This window comes from Danio aesculapii, chromosome 19 (genome assembly GCF_903798145.1).
Source record: "Danio aesculapii chromosome 19, fDanAes4.1, whole genome shotgun sequence".
In the NCBI taxonomy this organism is placed as follows: domain Eukaryota; kingdom Metazoa; phylum Chordata; class Actinopteri; order Cypriniformes; family Danionidae; genus Danio; species Danio aesculapii.
The window spans coordinates 23,312,141-23,328,168 of NC_079453.1; the positions used below are offsets into that span (position 1 = coordinate 23,312,141).

The following is a 16,028-nucleotide window of genomic DNA, read 5'->3' on the forward strand; positions in this document are numbered from 1 at the left end:
ATATCTAAGACAGAGAAAAAAAATGTAGATATGAATGCCTGCTTACTGAACAAAACGTTGTCTCCTAGCCCCCTCAGTTTGATCTAGTTAATTTGTTTTACACTGGTTATGGGCAGTTGCCTGTTGGCCAAGCTACAGTAGGAGCCCAGAAAACTATCTAAGTGTGCTGGAAGACCAGCTAAACAAGTTTTTTTTTTATTCTTTTCCTACTTTTTATTATATATTATAATATAATTTGTTATACTTATTATAGTGCATCAGGAAATTTTTCTGACTATAATGTTATGCAAATGTTAAATAATTTTTTATGATTTTCACATACATTTGATGGTCCTTAGAATATGTATTGCTAGGAATATATGACAATATCACATATCAAAATAAAGAACCAAGCCTCTGCTTAAAAAAGTGTGTTCATGTTTTATCACTAATTGAATACAGATAGATTTAGTAAAAACATTATTAACAAAAATACTGAGAAAAATTAAGAAGGGAGTAAACCGAAGAAAAGTAGTATAGGGGGATGATCACACCGAACCCACTTTTCCCTTCCAAAAAAGCGAGGCGCAGCACTGCCTTTTTTGTTGTCAAGTAATAGTAGCATCGTGCACTTTTTATGTCACTAGGCAACAACTGAATCAGCTGCGTATTGTGCACGAGTGTTGCTGTTGATATTAAAATAATATTAAAATTTAATAATACTGTGATATTCAAGATTTGTGATTCATACAGAATAGGATAACTCAAAACCGAAAATGTCTCTCCTCTATCTTTAAAAGTCTTCGTAGTTGTCTTGATAACACAAACACTGCAGGCACCTCAATGGAAAACCCCACCTCTACTTTCTTTTGATTGGAGAATGAAAAAGACGTGAGGCGCAGCAGGCGGTTAAAATAGGAGGCACGCAGGGCGCATAAGCAGCTCGGGGCCGTTAGTAAATCATTCAAAAAAGGAGCCTCTCCACACAAAAAGCATGATCGGCCCCTAAATCTATGTTTTTACAAGATCTTATCTACATGTTTTATATTGCAGAGTTTATCTCCAACGACCTCCAACTCAAACCTACTTAATAGTCTCTAGTAGTCTTGCAGAGCTGCGGCCCTCCAGGAATCAAGTTTGAGACCATTGCGCTAGAGCTTCCCTTACTGTAATATACCTATGACACAGATTGTCTTAACTGTCAATGGAGGGCAGGGGGCTAAAGGTTAAGAAGTATGACTTAATGTGTAGGAGCATGTGTACAACCTTTGGTTTGGTTATCCTGAATTGTGTATTTTAATGTTCTCTGATACCATTCCTTTTATTTGTTTTTGTATTTTAAGGTCTCAAGTCTGATGAGATGTCCACTGGAAGCAACTTGAAATGCACCATTTGCGACTACACTGCTGAAACTCTCATGGTACTCCAGCACCACATCCTCTCCCATCTATCCCAAACCGGCCTAAGATGCGGTCAATGCCACTTCTCATTCCAAACCCCCAGAGAAATGGCCAAACACCAGGAGCTACATGGACATAATTGTACGGTCACCAATAAACTCATTAAAGAAGACAAAACTGATAACACTCCTAACAGCATTACAAGTAGCTCTCAACAGCTCAGAGCTAAGACAAACATCAATGACCTCCAGGAAAGCACAGCACAATGTGATGTAACTCAAATTTCAGATCTGGAAAACACGGACAGTAGCCAGACATCCACTAAAGGTGAGGCAAACTCAGGAAACAAGACTAACCTTTCATATTCCAGAGTCAAGTCAGAACCTTCTAGTCCTCGTTTAGCCTCTTCACCCATTCAGCACCACCTTCCTCCTGCATTTCCCATACCCCCCTTTATACCGCATGTCCCGTTTTCACAGGATATTACCATGGGGCCGCAGGCATCTGAGATACTGGCCAAAATGTCTGAGTTAGTCCATCGCAGGTTGCGTCATGGTGGAAACTCGTACCCTCCAGTCATGTACAGTGCACTTGTACCAAAAGGAGCAACATGCTTCGAATGCAATATCACCTTCAATAACCTTGACAATTATTTAGTGCACAAGAAGCACTATTGCAACAGTCGCTGGGAAAACACACACAAATCACACGATTTCACTGGACTTCTGGATAAACCAGCAGGCACTGTAAGCCCTAAAATTGGAGCCAGTTTGGCTGTTATGCTAAATGCCGGCCATCCCTCTGAAGTGAAAGGTCACGAGCCTAAACCTTGCAATCCTATTGCAGGTGGAAAAGTAACAGATGAACTGACTGTGCAAGTTAAAAAAGCATCAACTCCATCTGGTGCACAGGAGAGACCAAATGGTACACAGCTGGATTTACAAAGCCAGAAAATGCCACCCACTGAAACTGACCCCAGCCACACAACATGTGAGGCCTGCAAGATCACCTTTAGTCGACATGAGACCTACATGGTGCACAAGCAGTATTACTGTGCCACTCGCCATGACCCTCAAATCAAACGGGCAAACAATAAAGGACCGGCCAATCAGAAGGCAGTACGTCCACGTAAAAGAAGAAAGGCATACGAGTTGGCCAATTCCGAGCAAGAACAAATGCCACCAATGGGTATGCCATCATTTCTTGGAATGCCCACTTTAGGAGGACCATACATGTCTAAGGACACACTGGATAGCTTCAGAGATCATCAGAGATACAACATGATCCAGGGGTTAGTGCCCAAATACCCAGAGGCTTCACTGACAGTTACAAAATCAGCTCTTGTGTCAAAATGTAATATAATCTCTAAGGAAGAAAGCGATGCACCCATAGATCTCAGTAAAAAATGCGTGCCACAGTTTGGTAACACTCCTGTTTCCCCTAAAGGACTAATGGATTATCATGAGTGTGTTGTGTGCAAGATAAGTTTCAACAAAGTTGAGGACTATCTGAAGCACAAGCAGAACTTCTGCCCGGGTACTATTTTGCAAAATGCTTCCACTGAGAACAAAAGCATCAAAAAGGAAGGTCCCAGAAATACTAACAACCTCTTAGAGAACCCCCTCTTTGAGTTTCCAGCTCCACAGATAAAGATTGAGCATCCAAATGCAGTGCCAACTTCTGATACCCAAGCTTCAAGTGAGAAACAATTAATCCCAACAAAAGATGACCCGAGGAACATGTTTCAACCCTCTTCGACCTACCCAAGTCCTGCCAAGAAAATGAGACCTGATGAGCAAATTTGGCCTTACTATGAAATCAAACCCACTGATTACGCTACAGGAATGCTGGTCTCACAAAGTGAAAGGAGACAGAGTCCAAATGAGGGCAGTGAGGGAGAAAAAGATCAGCCAATGCCTGACGGTAGCCATCTTAGCACAGATGACCCTGAGATCCAGAGCAAGTCCTCATCTCTAAAGGACAATGTTGAGATTGAGGAAAAGATGGAAGATGCTGACAACAAACAGGAATCCCCTACACCAGAGAGCCATTTAGATGATCCCATCAACAGTAAGGATGTCACAACACAGATGCCATCTCTAAAAACTGAGGAAGTCTCGACTAGCTTGAAGAAAGTGTTGAATGGGTCCATTGGCAACTCAAGTAATGTAAAGTACTGTCGCCCGTGTGACATTCAGTTCAACAATCTCTCAAATTTTATAACGCACAAGAAGTTTTACTGCTCATCTCACACAGCAGAGCATGTCAAATAGTGAACAACTAGTCCACAGTTGTAGAAAAGGTAATGTTGGAACCAATCCACGTACATGATCTCAGCAGTGTAGATACATTTAGGGTCCCTTGTCACAGAACCCAAGAAAACATTCCCTGTTGTCCACGCTTGACAACTGCACTGCTCGAATCAAACATAATTTATTGCAATGGACACTTTCTCTAAACATTACCATCTGCCCTCTCGTCTTTCACAAGCCTTGAACCAGTCATTGATTTTCACAAGCACGTTTCTTCCCCCTTGTGGTCATCAAAAGACGTTTTTACGATTCCATGCTGGTGTACTCAGTAGCAGAAGGACAATCAAAGCAGGATTAATCCTACCAGTCATTTATTAGAAACTTTAAACCTATTTGTTGAAAGTATTGTGTGTTAATAGTTTCTTGTTTTTTATGTATTTATTTATTTAATAATAGTTGCAGCTCCAAAAAAACACAGATCTGAAATGAAAAGCAAGCTTATGAACGTTTCAGGATTGCGGAAGGAAGCCACATTGTAGAAACTGATTAAAAAGAAAAGCCTACAGATGGTGGGACTACCACTGACTGACTATTGTTTATCCTTAAAGACTGGCAATCACGTTTTCTGAATTAATAATTGTCAATACATGTAGAGTCTAGTTTGTCCTTGATGTTTCTTTATGCTTCAAATCTTTTTTCTCGTCAATGCAAAACTCTTCTTAAAAAGGTGACCTGTATGTGTGTTTGTTGATTCGTTATCTCTTTTTTAAATATCTGGCTTCTAATGCAATACTTTTTAAAAGATAAGACATTATTTAAAGCAGTATTATGAAAGGGTAACGTTTTTTACTTGGACCCCATAAATTCTGTGTGGTGTTTACGGAGGTCTTACAGAGAAGGGTTTGATATGAATGACTCACTGTAAACTTTCCTACAGAAAAATAATCTTGTCAGAAAAAAAAGTTGTCAATAATGTGTTGCTATGCATGTACCTGTATGGAATGAAATTCCAGAAATGTGGGAAATGTTATTTTATGTGGCATAAAAATTAAAATTCTTATCTCAGGACAGCAGTGTTAGTGAATTTACTATACTTTTTTTGAGAGAAAGAGAGAGGCATATACACTTCATGGTAGCGTTTTCCAAAACTGCTTTTGAGGGGCAATGTCCTGCAGAGTTTGACTGCAAACAGCATCAACACAATTACCGGCACATTTCAACAAGAGATGGTCAGAATTTAAGAGATAAAATGTTCTGCAGTGGAGAAAGAAAATGTGATGAACTAGTGTCACACACAGTGTGCCTTTATATTCAAACAGAAACTATAGACATGTATGAGGATTGTTGCAAAATCGTCTTTAACTTCTTTCATAAAAATACACCGCTCTGTAATTGCATCATCCTTGCGTTAATAATAAAGGGTGGTGGTAGTGTGTTGCAAAATACACAAGCATTATAGCACCATCTGGTGTTTGGCCAAGCCATAACATGATTACCTTTTCTTTAAAGAGATAAAATAATTAAACATAAATGTATAAAATAATTATTTAATTGATTAAACAGTAAATATGTGTGCAGGAGACCACAGAAATTAAACTTATGGAAACATCAGGGAAAAGTACTTGATTGAGATTTTGGTACAAAGCAGATCGTTCATTCATTCATTCATTTTCGGCTTAGTCCCTTTATTAATCAGGGGTCGCCACAGTGGAATGAACAGCCAACTTATCCTGCACATGTTTTACGCAGCGGATGCTCTTCCAGCTGCAACCCATCACTGGGAAACACCCATACACTCTCATTCACACACATACACTACGGACAATTTTTTTCGCGTATCCAATTCACCTGTACCACATGTCCTTGGACTTGTGGGACAAACCGGAGCACCCAGAGGAAACCCACGCGAATGCAGGGAGAACATGCAAACTCCACACAGAAATGCCAACTGACCCAGCCGGCACTTGAACCAGCGACCTTCTTGCTGTGAGGTGACAGCACTACCTACTGTGCCACCGCGTCCCCACAAAGCAGATCGATATCATCATCATAATAATCATAATAATAATAATGTATTTTTCCCCACATAAATGGAGGTCAATGGCGGCATACATTCGGTTATCAGCAATCTTAAAATGTCTTATTTTATGTTCAGCAGAAAAAAAGGACTGTAAAAAGGTCTGGAACAACTTGAAGTGAGTAAATAATTCCAGAATAATTTTTTTGGGGGTGGACTGCTCTTTCATAACAAGATTAACCTTCTTGCAGCTGGCCAGCCAAGCCATAGCAACATTCTCAGCATCCTACTGATCTATATCTGATAGTCTATATAACACAGTCATGCCATGCCACATTATTTTATAATAATAAAGCAGAACAGTTATTAAATGTGTATTATATATATTGCACTTTTAGACAACATAAGAATATACAATACAACATCATAGAATATCTATATAGCATTCAGGACAGTAGTAGTAAGTCTTTAGGCTATCACTGAATGTGTAAGCACTTGCGCCCTCTAGTGTTAGTTAAAATTCATATACATGAAATGATATATTTTTTGTATATTTACACTCACTGCACACTTTTTTAGGTACACGTGTCCACAGGTACAACTGCTCATTAGCAAAAATGTCTTATCAGCCAATCATATGGCAGCAACAATGCATTTAGGCATGTAGACATGGTCAAGATGATCTGCTGCAGTTCAAACCGAGCATCAGAATGGGGAAGAAAGGTGATTTAAGTGACTTTGAGTAGTGAGTCTATCTGAGTAGGACGGGTCTTTGCGCTTAACATACAACATACTAACAAGTCAGAAGAACTTTTATAACGTGTGAAAGCTTCCAAGTATTTTAAAGTCCAAGCTTGTTCTGTGTAGTTTAAAACTGACAAATTACAATAATTCTACTGCAATATTCTGTACCAACCAAACAAATGGATCTGGAAATTGTTTAGCAAATTAAATTTATGCTATATAAACTATGAAATCTGGCTACCTAAGGTTTTTGTCTTGTTTTTTGACTAAATGTCTAAAAATTCTTAAAACAAGAAGAATTTTCCAAGTTTAATCTCTAAGCATGTACGAGCTTGGTGCAAAAAATTAAAAAAAGAGTGTGCTAGAGCAGTGTTTCTCAACCATGTTCCTGGAGGAGCACCAACACTGCATGTTTTGGATGTCTGCTTTGTCATACTCATTAAACGTCTTTCAGTGTCTGCTAATGAGCTGATGATCAGAATCGGGTGTTTGGATAAGGAGACATGGAAAAAAATTCAGAGCTGGTGGTCCTTAAGGAATGTGGTTAAGAAATACTGCGCTAGAGAATGTGGAAAACGTGTTTCCCTTGTTTTTGGTAAAGTTTTTGTTTCCTAAAGCAAGCTTTGTTGCTCTTTAAGCCACTCGATTACGTTTTTTTTGTTGTGTTATAGTATGACCTCCGTTTTGACAGGTTAACTCTCACCTGTTGATGAGTAATGAACGCATTCTTTGTCTTCGAACTCGGCATGGGGGATGTGCTGGTGTTGGTGGGAGTGTTTGTCTGTTTCAGAAAATCAAACATGGAGACTCTCAAAAAACCTTTTGTACGAGGAACTCCTTTCCTCCGCCAATTATTTACATCTGCCGCTGATGTTAGAACAGCAGAACCATTGCTAATTCACCAACGTCACTTTAGAGCTACTAGGCTATTTGAATGATTCTCTAGCGTAATGTCTAAAGTGATTACAAAACGGGTAATTTTACTCACATTTTAAGATTATAAGGCTGAACAGCATGAAAAGCCATCAATCTACAGAAATTTCACAGTATTTCTCTGTTGCAATTGGGATTTCACAATAATTAACCCAGATAAAGCCAGAGCAAAGCAAACACTAGTAAACTTCTGTAGAATAAATACATCACTACAAAATACAAAAGAGAGAGATGGACTCAGAATGTCACTTACCTTATTTATAATGATTTGTTCTGCTGTGGTTTGAAATTTAGCTGAGAAAATGCAGTTTTTCTTCCTCTAAGGACTTATTATGTGGTCTCTGTCGCCATCTTGTGGCGGAACGTCAACCTTCACTTTCTTTGGTCTGCTCATTATTATTATAAAACTTAATTTTTAGAAAAAAAAAAGTTTTATTTCAATGTGTGGATTGTACAATTTCATGTCAACAACAGCACCTTTACAAATATATTTATTTTTTTGGGAAGAAATTGTGATGTTCAATCATATATTTGCACCGAACAGTGGTTCTAGTAGGATAAATAGCCTACATTTAACATATTAAAGTCTTTCCTAAATCGACAGCAGTTGCAGTAGATGATTTGATCATTTTAGGAGGGGACTGGAACTGCACACCTGACCCTTCTTTTGATAGGAGATTCTCTTCAACCCACCTGGTAAATATTATTGAAACTTTTAATCTTACAGAATATTTGGAGCAAAAGTAAATGAGAATTTCAGCTGCACAATCACATACGTTTTTTTCATTTCTCATTTTTCTGATCATAAGCTTACTGTTGACTGCACAATGATATCCAGAGAAAATAAAATGCTTCAATTGGCATGTTAATGTAATTCTTACAATAAATAAATAGAAGGTGTGAAGTAAGCCAGTTAGTTACTTTATACAATATTTACATGACTAGTATACTGTTGAAGGCAAAATGATTAGCCCTCCTGTAAAATTTTAGTGTAATTTATTTTTAAATATTTCCCAAATGCTGATTTTTAATCTTAAATTTGATTTTATTCTTAAAAAGGTCAACTTTATTTTTTTCCCCTTATAATTTGCTACAGAATAAACCACTGTTATCTCATGACTTGCCTATAATCTAATTAAACTAGTTAAATTGATGTTAAATGGCATTCTAAGCTGAATACCAATACAGTTTCTTACAAAATATAATTTGCTGCCATTATAGTAAAGACAAAATAAATGAGTTATTAGAAGTTATTTACTAAATCTGTTGTTTAAAATATGTGTCTCTGTTAAGCAATTCTAATTAATTAATTAATTAAAATGTGCTTATTTTTTAAGTACTGTTTGCAGTTACTCATTTTAAATGACTAATTCTAAATAAGCTAATTTAATTAAATGTTACTTAATGCATATTTGTTGAATTTAATTAATAATATTGCTTGTAAACTGTTACCTCAATTTTATTGATTATTATTTTTTAGAGTGTAGGAAATATTTGTATATGTATTTCACAGGAGGGCTAATAATTTTGTCTTTAACTGTATATTGTGATTTGGTTGGAAGGGCATTTGCCACATAAAAATATATGCCAGAGTAATTGGCATTTCACGTGGCGACAAAGCTGAAGAATGGTGAGAATAAGTGTGTATATTGTGAATATTCAAAGTTAAACAATACGACCCACAATGTGAAAATATACACTACGGGTCAAAAGTTTGCGGTGAGTTTTTTTTCCATGTTTTATTTATTATCATTATTTATTTTTAATTACTATTATTTTAATAAATTATTCTGCAACATTTATAAATGTTTTTTTAATTGTTAAATATTTATAAAAATTTTAAATAACTGATTTCTTATGGTGTGTAGTTTCAAATGAAATTATTACTCTAGTCATTATTGCTTTTATTGCTGTTACCACTAACAATATAATAATAATAATTAATATTAGAGCGATTTCTGAAGGATTATGTGACTCTGAAGCTGTAAATTCATCTTTAAAATCACTGGAATAAATGATTAAATTAAATGATAAACTACTTTTGAACAGTTATTTTATAGTGCAATAACATTTCACAGTTTTACTACTTATACTGTATTTCTGATGAAGAAAATGCACCCTTGTTGAGCAGGAGAAGCAGATTTAATAACATTTAAAAATCCTACTGACCCCAAACCTTTGACTGGTAGTGTATTTAATCCATATAATCATGTAATCTTTCTAAAGGTCATTTTAATAACAACTTAAAAATTCAGTTTGAAAGTAAATGTGACTGTTACCCTTTACGAAATGAGCAGGTTTGGTGAATGACAGCAGACAAACACAGCAATTAGTAAATGAATTTTATTCTCTCAAAACAAGAAACAATTAAAAATTCATATTGTGTGGCAATTTTCCCATCTCCACGAACACGAACTGACTCGCTCTCTTATCCGACAACAAGTGTCTTCTGTGTTCAAAAACACAACAAATAAGAACATTGTTCAGTCCACTCTGAGTTCAGAGACTTTGTACAGCACCATCCAATGGGATCCATTTTTATAACATTTTCTTTATAACAATAATAAAATAAATATACTTGCAACCATTTTCCCCCCAAGTCAACCTTGAATAAATATAAATTTTCATACTTTTTTTTTCCTCTTTAGTTTACTTTTGTCTGTTTGATTTTCTTTTCCTTTTTTTCTTTTCAAAACTTCAAGAAAAGATGAGTGCCGAGAGGTGGAATGTTGCGTTGAATGTCTGAACCGTCAGCCGCAAACCTTTTACCCCGTCCTGAATCTGTGGACGACAGTAGATCAGGGGGGGAGGACGCGTGGTCCACATGCACTGTACACAAAACAGCGAAAAACTCCCAGATGTCTCTATCAAAACATGCTGTATTACTCAGACGGTGTGCTCGATCCATGTTGCAGACCCTTTTCAACATGCTTGCTTTGAATGAATGAGCCATTCTGGTGGAACGGAACACAGTGGAATCATGACGGACCCAAATCTACAGCTCATCAACACGATTATGGCTGCATTTGTAGGGAGAAATGTACAATTTCCATGTTTCCATATGTTGCATTTTGAATCGAAATACAGTTATTGTTTTCTCAACCATCTCTTGCTTTTCTTTTTTTTATAATGATAATAATATGAGACGCAATGTCTCACACCAGGCCAAACCTGTAACCGAGATCTGTAAAAATACAGAAGAATAATCTAAAGGATGACAATCACATCGTTATCGTTTTGCATTCAGTCTCTTTGAAAATCATGCACTAGAGAATCTCATATTAAAAATAATACAAACTGTTGAAAATGGCTGATCTGCTCATCCTTAAATAAGTTTCTTCCTCTTTCTTTTTAATTGTAATTTTTTTTGCAAGTCGAGGAAAATAACTTTTAGTTTTTTTTTTTCAAAACAACTTTGCATACATGCAAAGAAAAAAAAGAAAGAAAAAAAAAACAATTCTCATCATTTCATACAGTACATCAACAAAGAAAACATCATACCGGAGCACAAAAAGGTCCATTATTTCTTTATTTTTTCTTTTTCTTTCCAGAATTGTGTTGTTTCCTGAATCGAACAGGAACTCTGGCCATGGCGTGAACTTTAAAGACCGGTCCGATGGAGATCAGGCTTGATGGAGGGTCATTCCCCTGAGGACGTCACTCCTTTCTTGTCCCATCCCAGCCAAGCGCTCCTCTCTTCTTTTTTTTCTCCTGACAGCTTGGCTTACAGTAATGGCTACAACGTTTTTAGTAAGAAACACTGACATCTCTTGGAATACAACAGAGAGCAAACAGCCAGAGAAAAACGGCGTCTTCCGTTTCTGGTGGACTCTTAACTTCCTACGGTTAAGAATCGAGACTCCACCGAATCCCTGGCTGCATCTCTTCAGCTGAACGGAGAGACTTCCTGTGGCGTTCTTTCCCTTGCGTGTGACAGCAGCATACGTTTGCTTTTCTTTTTCGTGGTTTTTTTTTTTTTTGGCAGAAGGACGCAGGCCTTTTCTCAGCCTCTTGTCGCACGGGCTCAGAGGACACAACATCAAGCATGCAGTGTAACCAGGACCTGACCCGTCGGGACGGTTTCCGACTCATGCCGCTCTCTACCGCTCACCTCCTCGTGCCGAACGCTACGACCGAACGTTGGAACTCTCCAGACCTGATTCTGGAGGTTTACTACTTAAAGGTGCCAAGGTTGGGTCCACCAATGAGGTGGGAGGGAAGAGCTTGTACCAGCCAATCACCATGTTGGTCAGCTCTAAATCGTCTAATAGGATCTGGGCGGCTCCCATGAAGGATTTGTGGTCCATGCGTCCATAGTCTCCCCAAACAATGATCTGTGAAGGAAGATATGATTGGTCAAATTCAAAAGAGGCGTTATATTAAAACTGAAGCATATGAACTAAAGTGCCATTTACACTAGTGTGTTTTTATTTTAAAACAGCTTTAAAAATCAAAACGATCCTTGTCCAGTCTGGTATTTTTCGTACATGTCAATAAAAAGATCTCTGTCCAGACTATACAGCATAAAACATAATCCATGGCCGTTCACTTAGGCACATGTTTTTCTGGCAACTGTGCATGTGCAATGGCCATATGAGAAGCGCTTGACGAGTCAGTGAATGATACTCAATAGTCCAGTCACAGAATGATTGTGTATAGCAGAGATGCCCAAACTAGAGCCCGCGGGACAAAGTTGGCCCATGGTAACCTTTGATTTGGCCCACCATCCCAGGAGAATGGTGGGGATGGTTTTGAGATCGTAGATTTGTCATTTAAAATTTAATGTTACACTTTTATTTGTGTGTTTTAATTTTAAAGCTACGTAAACTGAAATTAAATGTTTTAATTTAAATGCTGTTAGTTAGATATAAAATGTACATACTGTCACCTGACGGATAGAGGACAATGCAGAGACTTTGGTGAGCAAATCAAGAAAAAGGCAGACTCTGCTTGACTAGTGTATTTAGCATTGAACTCCACTGTGTTATAAATGTAACGGTTTATGTTTTATTGCTATCATTTAACAAGTTATACTGCATTAGTTAATACGATTTAAAGAGATGATTATTTTTAAATATTCTGAAATATATTTGAAAATTACCCATTGCAACTTTAATGTAAAATAGTTTTGGCCCTTCATAAGAAAATGTTTGGGCACCCCTGGTGTATAGACAGACCTTCTCTATTTAAAAGTTTGCTTTTTAGTTCATCTATACTGAAATGGAACAGTGTTTCCAAACAAAATCAGGGTGTACAGCATTTAAAAACATTTTGTTTTCGAGGACTGAACATCAGGCGTAACCGCAGCACAATTTATGCATTTTACAACAAAAATAATTAGTGTAAATGGCATTTAAAATGGAAAACATTAGGCAAATATGCAGAATGTAATACAAAACTGCATTTGCATGAAAACTAGAAACTTGGTAACTGACTGACTTTTTTGACAATAGCACATACAATCACTAAAACTAAATGATCAATTTAGATTAAAATTTAATATAAAAATGTAATAAACATTGTATAAATATGTTAGAATGCTATATAACACCAGATGTGATAAGAAAGAATTCAAAATTAAAAAAACATGAAAATATTATTCTTATTTTTTTGTGACATCATATAATTGCTGGGACATTATTTTCATGAAAAATGTAGTTCGTGAAAAATATTTTTCTATTCATATATATATATATATATATATATATATATATATATATATATATATATATATATATATATATATATCTATATATATATATATCTATATATATATATATATATATATATATATATATATATATATATATATATATATATTAATATATATATATATATATATATATATATATATATATATATATATATTAATATATATATATATATATATATATATATATATATATATATATATATATATTAATATATATATATATATATATATATATATATATTAATATATATATATATATTAATATATATATATATATATATATATATATATATATATATATATATATATATATATATATATATATATATGAATAGAAAAATATTTTTCACGAACTACATTTTTCATGAAAATAATGTTACAGGTGGGCATAGATAATTTTTTTAAAAATATAGATTAATCTAAATTAATCTCGGAATTAATCTAGATTAAAATGGCTCATTTGAATTCAGAATATATGTGTGCTACCCAAATAATAAGTCTTTGAGAACGGGTTTCTCAAGCCAGGTGGCGCATTAGACCAGGGGCTCATCTCCTGTTTTCAAAATGCATCACAAACTGCTTGAGAAACTGTTCTACTATAATAATTGGTGATGAAAATAAATGATGTTCAATAAGATGTACTTGTGTTTACTGACTGTTTATTCAGTTAAACATGAATTTTGAACTGTAGGCCTAGATAAGCACCAAACGGTGATTTTTGATGACCTTAATCCAACTAAAGTCATAACTGAACTAAACAGAGATAGAATTAAGACATAGAGTATGCACATATTGCACATATCTACATGACATATTACCGTCATGTAGATCCACACACACACACACATACAGAAAAAAAAAAACCTTAAAAAAATAATAATAACTGACCCCAAATTATTAGTAGTGTATATTATTTGGTATAATTTAGTAGTGTATAAAAGTTCGGACAGTTCTAGGAATTAGGACAGTTTGGACAGTTCGACCTTGTTGACAGCTAAAGGTCGCAGTTGTTGTAAATAAACGTCTGTTGGGCAGAAGGACATTGTTATGTTTTGCTGTATGCCTTACAGTGAGTAAACCGACCGCATCGCAGTCCTGCCTTCAGTGTGATTATTCATGCCAAGTTACCACAGATATTATATTAATATTATTTTGCATCACAACTTGTTCATAATGTTGAAACAATAAAATTTGAATAAAATAGAGTTTAGGTCTGGTTTATGATCTTAATTATTACCTGTAAAACCTTCCCTTCAGGACTCTCCTCAAACTGAAGCTGCTGTTGATAAAGAGGATCCAGTGTTTTTCTGGCTGTCCGTGTTTTCTTTTTGTTGATGCACTTCCCATTATCCAGCAGATACACTTTTACATAAGGTGCTGTAAATGAGGGAGCACAGAAATTGTAGTATAAACATCAATCGCTCATAGAATTAATAATTTTTTTAAGAAAAAAAAGAGAAATCAGATAAACAGACTGAACAATAAGGCCTACCTGGAGTCTGTTTGTTCCCTGGTTTGCCCACCAGACCTCGAGCTCGAATAACTTCAACATCCAGCCTTTCTTTCCTGTGCACCATACCAATCTGAATGTCCCCTGCAGAGGAACAAACAGTTTGAATATTCAATTAGTAATACATTGGTTTTGATTTGTGTTTAAGTCCAAGGAATACTATGTACAGTGGATGTTTTCAGCATCAGCAGAGAATGTTCATAGCCCAGGTTTTTTCTTTTCAATGCATCTTGTTTTTGTGCTTAGATTTTTGTTTGCACTTCATCCACAAGGTGGCGATACTGCCTCTGCCTGTATTTTGCTTTCTTGCTTGCTTACTCATAAGAAGCCTCATAGAATACAATTGAATGGTTGAAACTATTAATATCAAGTAGAAATCATTTGCAGCTAATCAAAACAGTGACTGATGATACTAACCCATTGGAGGCGTGGCTAATGTTTGTCTTCCTGCCAGCTGGGCGGGGCCAAGGCCATCCAGAAACTCTGTGAACTGGCTGTCCTTTGAGATCTTCACCCCAGGGAAAATCAGACTGTGAAAAGATCAGAACATAAGTAAATCAGTTGCTAATGGAAAGACATTTCATTTAAAGATCTCATCACTGACAATTCCAGCCAGCCAAAAACAGTGATGATAAAGTGATTTAAGAAAATGCTCAATCAAAGGCGGAGTACTTACTTTCCAGGTTTTGGCTTGTCACCATCATCTGTGGTCTCTCTGCTGGGCTGCCGTGTCATCCTGCTCTTCATCTCGATAGCTAGACCTGTCTCCACGCTTCGCTGGATCGCCAGACGCACCGGCTTCTTCTTCTTACCCTCCTCTGAAATTGACAACAAGGGGAAGAGAAAATCAGTAAATAAGAAAATACACTTGACACTTGCTTGACACTTTAACCACTCCACAGTACTAGATGTCTGTTTCGAGTAGTTTCACAGCCTTGGTCTTGTCATATTGACATTAGTCTTTCGTGTAAGAGCAGACAAAGCTATTGGAACTTTATTGACTCGAGACTTCCGGTCTCATTCACTTCTACTGATTTTAGCAGTTTGTTTTGCTGCTTGATGTTGCAATTATACAATTGGAATTTTGTGTATAGTCACATACACACTTATCTGTATTGACCCTATTCTTCGCGTACAAGCGGGTGCAGCCATTTGTATCTCTTTGGCTCGAGAATTTCAGTTCACTTCTATATTTTTAGACGTTAAAAACAGCTTGTAACGCTACTTGATGTTGCAAACTGATATTTTCTTATTATATTATTCTGCTTTGTCTGTATTGACATAGACATAGTTGTTTGTAGAGCAAGTAGTTAAATTGTTTTCTGATGTTTATTATTCCTAGACATTTCTTAAGTTCTAAAACAACCGCAAAAATGAGTTCACTTCCGCATTTTAGAATAATGTCAATAGCAAGTAGTTTGATTGTTTTCTGGCCTTTGTTATTCTTAGTCATCCCATAGGCAACTGAATTGAAAGTTCT

At 36.0% G+C, this 16,028-nt stretch overlaps 2 protein-coding genes across 5 annotated transcripts in view; one reads left to right on the forward strand and one right to left on the reverse strand.

The window, feature by feature from the left end:
* zfpm2b (zinc finger protein, FOG family member 2b) overlaps nt 1-4,691 on the forward strand; it is a 128,634-nt gene extending 123,943 nt beyond the window's left edge. For both annotated transcript variants that reach the window (XM_056480317.1, XM_056480318.1), the window contains one exon: nt 1,323-4,691. In XM_056480317.1, the coding sequence (XP_056336292.1) occupies nt 1,323-3,652 (2,330 nt within the window). In that variant the 3' untranslated portion in view covers nt 3,653-4,691. The remainder of the gene's footprint in view (nt 1-1,322) is intronic.
* A 4,990-nt stretch (nt 4,692-9,681) lies between these two features.
* The window catches only part of rims2b (regulating synaptic membrane exocytosis 2b), a 244,016-nt gene continuing 237,669 nt past the window's right edge, over nt 9,682-16,028 (reverse strand). For all 3 annotated transcript variants that reach the window (XM_056479213.1, XM_056479214.1, XM_056479215.1), the window contains 5 exons: nt 15,225-15,366; nt 14,966-15,078; nt 14,531-14,632; nt 14,276-14,415; nt 9,682-11,659 (listed from right to left, as the gene is read on the reverse strand). In XM_056479213.1, coding sequence (XP_056335188.1) covers nt 11,453-11,659; nt 14,276-14,415; nt 14,531-14,632; nt 14,966-15,078; nt 15,225-15,366 — 704 coding nt within the window. In that variant the 3' untranslated portion in view covers nt 9,682-11,452. The remainder of the gene's footprint in view (nt 11,660-14,275; nt 14,416-14,530; nt 14,633-14,965; nt 15,079-15,224; nt 15,367-16,028) is intronic.